Consider the following 11,653-nt stretch of genomic DNA (forward strand, 5'->3'; position numbering starts at 1 on the left):
TGTTTAGGATAGAAGGTTGTCGTAATGTTTATGACCTGGATATTTGGTAATTTTGAAAATTCTCAAGTTTCGATTACCTTGCATACGCTTTAAATTAATCTGTGACCAGGAAAAATTGACATTGATTAATTTGTATTAACGATAAACGTGTGATGGAATATGTAGATTAACGAAAATGATTGGTTTGGGTGGAGAGCTGTTTTAAAGTTTAGGATGTGGAGGTGGGTCCCTGAAGTCTTCTGAGCATTGTTAATTTCTTATTACATTGCATTTCAATTGCGTTTCAAATTACCCTGCGGGCAGAGAAGTAGTGTCAAGGTATAAGCCTAATAACAGGAGCATTGCTATGCATTGCTATGCATTGCTAGATTCCTCAAGATTTAAGGGACACAGATGGTTTGACATCTGACCCCGGAGCAATGCACCTAATTACAAAGGACAGACACATGGCCGCATGGTCATATCTACAAATGAATTAGTGACAGGGTACAACAAAGGGCAAGGACTATACAGCTCGGATCTGTCGGAATACGTCTAATTGAATTAGGTATTAATCATTTTTGACTGAGATATCCTGATAGACGTCCAAGCTCCTGCACAAAAGGACTATTAATCTCGCTACAGTTAGCCAAAACTCACTCATTGTCGGTATAACGTGTCTTCCTAGTGTTTATTCTAAATTCCATTAAGGATGGAATTACATATTGACTGTTCGTTGAGAGTATATTTTGAGAATAATTCGTTAAAGGTGAAAGGTTGCGACGTGTATGGCTCCCAAGCGTCCAATGAAATGGCTACTGAAACGTTATTTAGAGGCTCAATGTATATTAGTTTGATGGTATTCAGATATAAGTTATTCCTAAACTCTGAACTAATTCGAAAACTAGAATGTAGATTATTTACTAGACCAAAGAACATTTTGCTCGACTGCCTAAATCATTCGAACCATTTATTCTACCATCAGTCATGCCTGACGTTCCATCAATTTCACAGCATCACCAAAATGCCCTACTCCTTAATTGTCTCTGTTCATCGACTATTGGCCTATATTAATCCGATTAAATGACATAGCGCTTGACATATACCCTATTTGCTATTTTCGCATACCGAATGGAACAGTAAACAGTAAACTATTACCACTTCGTAATATTATACCTTCGATCATTTATTCCGCCTAATCCCAACATTAATTAAGACACGGTGAATTTTCTGACGCGAGAAACTCGCAGTACGCTGTCAATTCAATAATGTCAATCGTACAATTACGAATGTCAATCGTTTCAATTGAAACTTAAATTTTATTGTCAGTATTATACCTTCGATCATTTATTCCATCTAATCCCAATTCTAATTAGTATACAGTGAATTTTCTGTCGCGAGAAACTGGCAGTACGCTGTCAATTCAATAGTGTTAATCGTATAATTACGAATGTCAATCATTTCATTACGAATGTCAATCATTTCAGTTCAAACTTAAACTTTATTCTCAATAGCTCGTCAAATCATCTTGACTTCCTGTCTGTATTGTTACGCAGCGAGTAAAGCGCTCGTGTATTCCAGGTGTTAGGATTCATTTCCATATCGACGATAGTCACGAAAGCAATTTTTCCATTTCCCATTGTACGTCGCTGAAACGTGTTGCATTGGCCGAGCGAAGTCTCGTGTCAGCGACGACACTGCCCTCTATCTCGTGTTTCCTTCTGTCATCCTCGTTTGTTGCTTCCCGTTTCTTGTCCCTGCTTTTGTCGAGCGGATAGAGATTGATTGGAGATTATGGAAATCAGGTATCGGGTGGTCCAGGGAATTACAAAGAGCGGTCGAGTCGCTATGCGAGTTTCGCGGTTACAAATTGGGATGGAATTAATTAGAGTGCCGGGGAAGGATCGCGTGCACGGAATAGTTCGTTCTCCCAGACAGGAACCTTGATTCGTAACAAGGTTACAAAGATACTGGACTTAATTGAAATTTATGAGCTACATTCGTTTAGGGTAATCGAGAAGTTACGCTCGCGTGGGTATTACATCTGCTAATAGTCGAAACAGTTGTTCCACGCTTTCAAGCTGAAATCACTGAAGGCCTAGACAGAAATAGAAGTTCAAAACATCGTGGTATCGGTTTTACACCGATTATATATGAATCACGCATCGCAATATTAATTCCATATCGGATTTATATCGGTTTGATGTTGGTTCTACACTTCAAGGTGAAAAGGATTTATGTTAATTTCTAGTTTACAGGTGACGTATACATAATTTTTCAATTTTATCGAATGATAACATTACAATTTTAGGCTAAGGAGATTAAGTTAACCTGCTTAATTAAAGGCTGGCAAAAATTAAAAATGGCACAGGTATGCTATCTTTTACACAGAGAGTATATATCGGTTCTACATTGGTCCTATACCAGTTCTATACGATTTTATATCCCTTCCATATTGTATGTACACCGAGTTTAGGGCCTATACCAACACCTATAGTAACAACTGCAAATTCAAAAATTCAAAAATTCAAAAGCCAATAAATTGAAAGAAAGACGATTTCAGGATATGGAGATCAAGTTAGTCTATTTAATTAAAGGCTGCCAAAAATTAAAAATGGCACAGGTGTGCTATCTTTTATACAGGGAGTGTATATCGGTTCTACCTTGATCCTATATCAATTCTATACGATTTTATATCGTTTCCATATTGTTTCTATACCAAGTTTAGGTTCCATACCAACACCTGTATTAACAAGTGCAGATATAAAAATTCGAAAGCTATTAAATTGAACTCTTCTGATAGTTTCCAATATTAATAAGCCTCCAGCGACTTTCTATCGCAGAATTAAATATCCTCTGATCAGATCACGATCTCGATTTAAAAAATCAATTATCCCCGTTGCAGCGGAACGAAAGGCAAGACAATTGCAGAGGATGAAGGAACACAAAATGATGGCCGATGACGTCCCCGAGAAGAGCAGATCGTTCATCATGGATAACAAGTGGTTCAGACGATTGACCGATTATATCATTCATATCCCTGTACCATCTCCAGCGGCCAGGAGGAAGATCTTGGCAGCGAAAAACACCCCGCCGAACGTACTTCGACGCGAGCTGCAGGAAGCCAAGAAGGAGATACGTGCTTGGCAGGAGAAGGCGCTGGCGAAGAAGCTCAGCTCGTGGGCCATCGAGAGGAAGCTGAAGGTGAGAGCGGAAACACCGACCGAGGATAAATCGGAGGCCAAGAAGGAAACCGTGGAAGACGAGGAAGCAAAGGAACACGTGGCCAAAGTAGAGAAGACGAAACGAATCGTCAGACCGGCGGTGACAGTCAAGAAACAGCCAAGCTTGCGCAGGAGCAAGAAATTAAAACTGACAGAAGATGACATCGAATTGCAGAAGAAGGAGGAACAAATGGAGTTCTGGAACATACTGAAGAAGAAAGTTAAGCAGTACGACGAGCAGCATCAGCAGGTCCAGTCCTATCCTAGAATATCAGCTGCCTATCCAAAGGCGTCTTTAGAAGAGTTGCCGAAGAGGGACTCCGTGAGCAAGAAGAAACACTGACCAAGAATTAATCAAAACATCGTGGTATCGGTTTTACACCGATTATATATGAATCATGCATCGCAATATTAATTCCATATCGGATTTATATCGGTTTGATGTTGGTTCTACACTTCAAGGTGAAAAGGATTTATGTTAATTTCTAGTTTACAGGTGACGTATACATAATTTTTCAATTTTATCGAATGATAACATTACAATTTTAGGCTAAGGAGATTAAGTTAACCTGCTTAATTAAAGGCTGGCAAAAATTAAAAATGGCACAGGTATGCTATCTTTTACACAGAGAGTATATATCGGTTCTACATTGGTCCTATACCAGTTCTATACGATTTTATATCCCTTCCATATTGTATGTACACCGAGTTTAGGGCCTATACCAACACCTATAGTAACAACTGCAAATTCAAAAATTCAAAAATTCAAAAGCCAATAAATTGAAAGAAAGACGATTTCAGGATATGGAGATCAAGTTAGTCTATTTAATTAAAGGCTGCCAAAAATTAAAAATGGCACAGGTGTGCTATCTTTTATACAGGGAGTGTATATCGGTTCTACCTTGATCCTATATCAATTCTATACGATTTTATATCGTTTCCATATTGTTTCTATACCAAGTTTAGGTTCCATACCAACACCTGTATTAACAAGTGCAGATATAAAAATTCGAAAGCTATTAAATTGAACTCTTCTGATAGTTTCCAATATTAATAAGCCTCCAGCGACTTTCTATCGCAGAATTAAATATCCTCTGATCAGATCACGATCTCGATTTAAAAAATCAATTATCCCCGTTGCAGCGGAACGAAAGGCAAGACAATTGCAGAGGATGAAGGAACACAAAATGATGGCCGATGACGTCCCCGAGAAGAGCAGATCGTTCATCATGGATAACAAGTGGTTCAGACGATTGACCGATTATATCATTCATATCCCTGTACCATCTCCAGCGGCCAGGAGGAAGATCTTGGCAGCGAAAAACACCCCGCCGAACGTACTTCGACGCGAGCTGCAGGAAGCCAAGAAGGAGATACGTGCTTGGCAGGAGAAGGCGCTGGCGAAGAAGCTCAGCTCGTGGGCCATCGAGAGGAAGCTGAAGGTGAGAGCGGAAACACCGACCGAGGATAAATCGGAGGCCAAGAAGGAAACCGTGGAAGACGAGGAAGCAAAGGAACACGTGGCCAAAGTAGAGAAGACGAAACGAATCGTCAGACCGGCGGTGACAGTCAAGAAACAGCCAAGCTTGCGCAGGAGCAAGAAATTAAAACTGACAGAAGATGACATCGAATTGCAGAAGAAGGAGGAACAAATGGAGTTCTGGAACATACTGAAGAAGAAAGTTAAGCAGTACGACGAGCAGCATCAGCAGGTCCAGTCCTATCCTAGAATATCAGCTGCCTATCCAAAGGCGTCTTTAGAAGAGTTGCCGAAGAGGGACTCCGTGAGCAAGAAGAAACACTGACCAAGAATTACGTAGCAAACAAAGCTGATGCATTTCACTCGCATCGTGACCAAGTCTCAAAGACGCGGAGGCATCTTGGAAGCTTAGAATGTGCCAAGAAGATGAAAGAAAGAGGTTAAGTCCCCATCGAGCAGCGCGAGTCGAAGAATAGGTACAGCTGTTTAATTCATCCTTAAATCGACGAGAGGCAAGTGCCATTAGGATTCAGAGCAGCGTCCTGGTGAAAGGGATCAGCCTAGATGAGCGTTTATCGCTGGCACTCGAGATATTCCCAGCAGGTTGGCAAACAATCTCGCGAAAAAGTTCTGTCGCGAAAGAAATTCGAGGATCAATCCGCAAGATTCTTTTCCCTTTCTCGGGGTTCTCCACGTTATTACGCATTCGTCGAACGGAAGGCAAAGAGAGGCACAGTTCAGAGGGAGCTAGGTCCAGAGTTCACTCGGACCAACGATGCCTCCCCGACGTCTGAAGGGAAACTTCTTCGATGTCCCTTTAATACACACCTGTCAGGTATGCATTCGCCATTCTTTTCGGGAACAGGATCAAACACTGTTTAGAAACAGGTGGTTCGCGAATGCCCTATGAGAAAATGACAGGTAACGAAAGACAGTGCAGGGGAAAAGGGAATTTCGAGGTGGCAGCAAGTTTATCGTTTTTCCCGTTGACTTCTGCCGAGATGCTCGAAGGGCAACGGCAGTTTTCCATTTATTGCCCGAGTTTAAGCGACCGTTCTTGCGAAGTTTGCGCGAACATGACGGGTTGGAAAAGCACGAAGGGATAATCCGTCTGGAATCTCAGCCGGATGAATATGACGAACTTGTGACGAGCAGTTCGCGGAAAGTTTGCAGCATTCTTGCCTCTTTACGGCAGCCAATCCGTTCGTTCGTTCGCTCGAGAAGATCGCCTTGTCCCTGAGGACTTGGAGCTTCGCGGGTCCTCATAGCGAAGTATACAAGAGATTAATTTATAACCATCGATCGGAGAAACGGATCACACGATTGTTATGACGTTCCCTTGGAAACAGGTAGCCTCCAAGTTCTCGTACTTCTTTCTTCCTTCGAGAAGAGGATCCAGCGGTTGTGCTGACAAGTATCCTTTGTTCCACTAGAGTCTCGATTCCTTCGAGCTTCCTCAGTTTCGGGTTCAGCGTTGAGACTCGGGGTTAAATATCACTGGTAGGGATTAAACGACGGATCTCGTCAACGAATTTCATTTTTCGTGATAAGTATACAGCGACTTCGATGGCTATTGTTGCATCGACGTAGAGGCTGTCAAAAAATAACAGAGTCTTTTTCTTCCTTGGAAAGTTGGATCGTTAGAATAACGAGGATTCGCGAGCAAGTTATTCGAACCGTGGAACGAAACTTGGAAGCGCAATCGCGTGTATTTTGGCCAGTCATCCCGGTGATGATCTTCTGATTAATTATGCATGCCCGAGCTGACGGTTACGCATCGATGCAAAGCGGCCGCGTAATTTGCGGCTTCCGGCTGAAAGCCTAAGTGCCAGTTAGTCTGGCCATTCTCGTATCGTCTGTCACGGTAAATTAGGACACTTCGTACTCGTTACCGATTAATACGATTCTCGTTGGGGGTCACTCGCGCGTCACGTTACTTACTAATTTCTCACGAGTACCCGGTCACTCATTTTGAGCCTTTATTTACTCACGATATACCGAATGCTTTTATAGACGATTTTCATCACGGGTATTGGGATTTATTTATTAGATTTTATCCGTATTCGCTGATAGTGGCGCTTTTTGATAGCATGTTGAATATACCGACGAAATTTTATGGCATTTAATAATTAATTACCTTTAATTACCTTTTATTTAGTTACCTTTTAGCGCGATGGGAAAAGCGCGCTTTTTAAATTGGAATATATTTTACACTTGTAAACGAAGGATATAATTAATAAAAGAGTTTATAAAAATGAAAGTTATTCTAATTTTTATAATGTTCGAATGGTTGACTATAATCAAAGATAGTTGAAATTCTATCATTCATGTCGACCATGAATTCCAAGCAATTATTTTGAAACTGAAATATTCACTTTCTCTACTATGAAGAAACCTGTGAGATCGTCACCGATTTAGCATACTAATCGCGATATCTTAAAGAAATATATTCATATATAACGTATGCGTGTGGATGTGTGTTTGTGTGTGTTCACGTCTAGAATGAGTCACTGATTGTCTAACATGTGCTCAGTCGCCATTATAAGAGCAATTATGAAGTTTACAAGTATAATAGGCAGAATACTTTGCTTATACCTGTAACACTAGGTCCTCACCGATACTAAAGATCCAATGAAACCATTTAACTGCCTAATTATTACAGAAAAATTATTAAACAAACAGAGCAACAAATGCTCTTCTAGCCATGCTCCCTAGACCAGCGTGGTAGTCAAATAAAAAGAGAACAAAATCGTGCATTAACTGAGAAAAAGTACTCGGAAGCGAGCCATTCGATCTGAATTAACCTTTGAACTAGCGAACGCGGGGATTACTGGATGATACGATACTTCCATTTCGTGGAATGTTGCAGCCATAAAGCTGCTTGATAGCCACGCTGGCACCACGCTGTAAACAAGCCCGGGAATCCTGGGAAACCAAAATTCGCCGCGGATTCCGATCTCTCCACATTCGAATTCCAATTTTGCTGGCTTATCCGACCATAGGAAAAAAGATCAGAATAGTCGAAACAATCGGAATCCGTTTTTCCCGCTCGCGGATGCGCTCAATCGGCAACGAGGAAGTCGACAGACCGGATGTACGCGTACGTGTGCATTAGCTGATGAGAGCAGCGGTTTATCAGAGCTTTTTCGCGGGCGTAGATGAAAGAAGGGAAGAAAGAAAAGAAGGAAAAACGAAGAAATCGATTGGAAAACGTTGGAACACAGCGATGGAAAAGACCTGGCTTGCTGTAACTGAAATTTCGTTTCGCTTGTACAACAGGGGCATTGCTCGTGGCTGCTCACTTTGGCCTGATAGCTGAGATGGAAATAAAGATGAACTGATTGGTATTTACTAGTGTATAAATCCAGTAGGAGCAGTGTGGAAATGGTGACGTTTACGTGGAGAGTGTTGGATCAGAGATTCGAACAAAGGACGTTTGGTGTACAGCAAGGATGAGCAACTTTTATTTTTCAGTATGAAAAATTGAAATTGGAAACCTAAGATTCCACGTGGGTCACAAGTCAAGTTGAATACAGCTGTTTCTAGGATTGACACTTTGGAAATGTAGGATATTTTTAGAATTTACTAGGATTTATTAGGTCCAAGTGTTTCTGCAGGGAATACTGGATGTGGATGGACAAGTCACCGCGTGTAAGAATTGTATGGATGAGATATTTATGACCGAGTCGAGAGCAAGCAATGAACGAAAGTCTAGCAATACGTCCAAGGGTTTGAAGCACCTGGGAAATGAGTGATCAACGAAGAAAGCTTAGACTTTAAATAAGGGTGTAAGGGTGTGGACGAGTCAGAAGGAATCAGTCAGTCAGTCAGCCAGAGATCAAGTCAGAGTTCTAGACAGTTGCAGAATAAAGCACCGAGTCAGTTTCAGTCCAGCTCAAAGTCAGTCCTTAATCAGCGAAAATATTTAAACTGAAGTACTCTCCAGCGTAGTAGAGACTCTACAGAACTGTCAACGTTTTGTTAGACTGCAGGGAAATAGTCGAAGAGTCTCTAGTTACTCATCATTGCTGTACAGTGTTAGTAGAGGTCTGAAAGAAGAGATTTTGGAGAGATTTTGGTTCCATGTTTATCGTCCGAACCACAAACTTATCTGAAGATATTTCAGAAGCCTGTTCCAAATATATGCACTCACTGTTAGGTGACAGAAGCTAGGTCACAAGCAGTGGAGGGCCAGAGTGAATCAACAAAAATATGTCTGTAGCAGCATCATTCTCACCCTCGCCGATAGATGGATTTCGATTTGAAGGAGGTTCGAGGACTTTCTCGCAAGTCCTCAGTGAATCCTCGACCTCCCATATATAGAAGTCCCTATGTTACCTAAGTATCCTCTTAGAAAGCCTTACTGACGAGTCCACTAGCAGGCCCAGGACGAAACGCATCCCCTCTTTGCATCCTTCTACCTGTAGCCTATCAAAGCACAACGACCAAGGGAATACCAACCGTGTCAGCACCATAGGAACTTGGGCAGCCATCATTGCAATCCCATGGGAAGACCTTCACAGGTCCACCAGAATATTAATCCTGGATCCTAAGATTAAATGTGAACATTCCTTAAATTAATAGCGGATATGATTTATTCGTTGACTGAACCCTAACCTCTCTATGGATACTAAAATTGGATAAGAATTAAATATAATTGTGATCCAATGCGGAAAGATATTGGGCATATAGCAATTTCTAGACACGTTCTAGACACATGATATATATAGAGGAAGAAAGGAACTAACTATGGCGATCAACGATGATGGAGGTTTCGCAAATAATTGGAAGCGGGCAAAATACTGCGAAGGACGTGGAGAAATATAGAGATGTTTCGATATTTCAACCGGCTGCGCGATCCGGATTTAGTTTCAATGTTATACCCGCGTGATCCGTCGGATTTTCCAGGCAAAATTTCCGAGTCGCTACTTGTTAAACTCTAAACAAGCATGTCTGTATGCCAGGATAATACCTAGCATCGGTTTGTACGAGTGGTCGTGGATTTGGTGTATGCACGAAACCCGTTTGTGATCGGTACTCTTTGAGTTTAGTGCGTTTTCACCACGGCAGATTACATCCAAGTTCGTGAATGACGTTTCTATGCCAGGCTTCCAGCGATTATATCAATATATCAAGGAAATCGGTTTCAGTATCAAACTTATTTACTAATTAGAAGGATTATGCTTATTAGCGGCTGGAAGATATAATATCGGAAACTTGTACGCTCTCGTCAAAGGCTCTTTGCCGATGAAATGTACACGTGGATGAATGTCAGCACCGTACTGGTAAGAGTAGAAAATAATCCGATTGTAAGGTATTCAAACGAGACTTATATTGGGCTCAATTTACACTAATATCTGAAACTTAACTGAATACATGCGTTGGTTTTTAGTTATTCAATTGAATAATTTCTGGCTAATAATTATTATATATATCTCTTCCAAATGTTTATGTCAATGGATATGACGTAAATAATTTTGTTACGTGACATAAATTTGAAATAAATCTCGACTTGATTGTGAAACAATATTCATTTTTCTTATCATTGTAACGACCCTGATATTACGTCCAGTATCTAATACTTTGATATTATATTTACAGAGAAACACATCAGATCTTGGTGCCATAACCTCACCAATAAAAACACACCATAACCAAGCATCAATATTGGAAGTTCGCAGATAGCTATCAAATAAGTGAAATATTTCCGAATGACAATACGTGAAAGGTATTTGGTGTTTACACAAAATATTAATTAATTTAATTTAATTTTAATATATACATTTCAGAAAATAAAAGCTATACAGAGTTTTTTAATTTCTGCAAATAAGTACAAATCAATTCTACTTATTTTCTCTCTATAACGAAATGCAGGACCAGGAAATTGTCAATAAAAATTATTTTTCCAAATTTTTCGAAATTTCATAGGAATAATTAAAAGACTCTCGGTAAGTCAATATACAACGTTCTATCGGATACTTGTAATATTTAGAATTTTGGTGATATTTTCGATATCCCTGTCGCGGTTATATGATACTTTTATTAAAACCATCAACCGGGAATGTGTGTACCAGCTTTCCAAGTTGCCTGTGTTAAAATAAATTGGACACGTGCCTACGTCACATCAAAGTTGGCCGACTTTCCGTCGAAGGCAATTAGAGGAGACCTTTTGTGTCTGCCTGCCTGCCTTCATGCAGAAACCCAACAATTTTCGCTATATTGGTTGGAATAAAGCCGGCGAGAAGGCAAGCTGTTATGTTTCTCTCGTGCAATTTCGTTAATCATTCATCAATGATCGATAAATAGAAATTACTTTCCCTTCGTCATCGAGAAATTTATCGTTAACGTGTATCATGTACGGGAAATTATTGTACATTCATTGCTGACGACAAATCCTATGGCAATGTTTTAAAACCTTTGACTATTGATGATAACTTTACTGATAAACTTTATTGGTACAGTTTTCTTTTCACAGATACGTAGAAATTCTGAGGAGAACTAAGAACTTTTGTCACGAAACGTGAACTATTTTCACTGTAAATTCAATTTTTTTCCTTTTTATTAAGTTTCCGAATTTCAGGTGAGATTTATTGTCACTGGTCGTTAGTGTAATGCTAATTTGCTGTCAAAAAATGTTATAGTAATTTCTAATAATTCGAGGCTATTCGATGACTTATATACGTACTCGTGATTATAAAAGTAGCATAAATTCTACGTTCCCGAATTACAGGTGAGATTTGTCACTGCTCGTTAGTGTAATACCAATTTGCTGTCAAAAAATGTTATAGTAATTTCTAATAATTTAAGGCTATTCAACGACTTAAAAATGATAATAAGTAATCATGAAAGTGGCATAAATTCCATATACTCAAAATATTAAAAATTTCGCATGAGATATATAACAAATTTATGAAATTAATGATAGCAAAGCTATAAATGCGATTTAACTATTCAATATTTCGTTGCATTG

General features: G+C 39.9%; 1 protein-coding gene across 1 annotated transcript in view; it reads left to right on the forward strand.

The window, feature by feature from the left end:
• LOC108549658 (trichohyalin) overlaps positions 1-5,008 on the forward strand; it is a 14,155-nt gene extending 9,147 nt beyond the window's left edge. The window contains exons 10-14 of the mRNA XM_017903153.1: positions 749-890; positions 2,885-3,525; positions 3,753-3,812; positions 4,005-4,089; positions 4,347-5,008. Of these exons, the coding sequence (XP_017758642.1) occupies positions 749-890; positions 2,885-3,525; positions 3,753-3,812; positions 4,005-4,089; positions 4,347-5,008 (1,590 nt within the window). The remainder of the gene's footprint in view (positions 1-748; positions 891-2,884; positions 3,526-3,752; positions 3,813-4,004; positions 4,090-4,346) is intronic.
• The last annotated feature ends 6,645 nt before the right edge of the window (positions 5,009-11,653 follow it).

The sequence above is a fragment of the Eufriesea mexicana genome, unplaced genomic scaffold, assembly GCF_001483705.2.
Source record: "Eufriesea mexicana isolate 0111107269 unplaced genomic scaffold, ASM148370v2 scaffold2134, whole genome shotgun sequence".
Classification (NCBI taxonomy): Eukaryota; Metazoa; Arthropoda; class Insecta; order Hymenoptera; family Apidae; genus Eufriesea; species Eufriesea mexicana.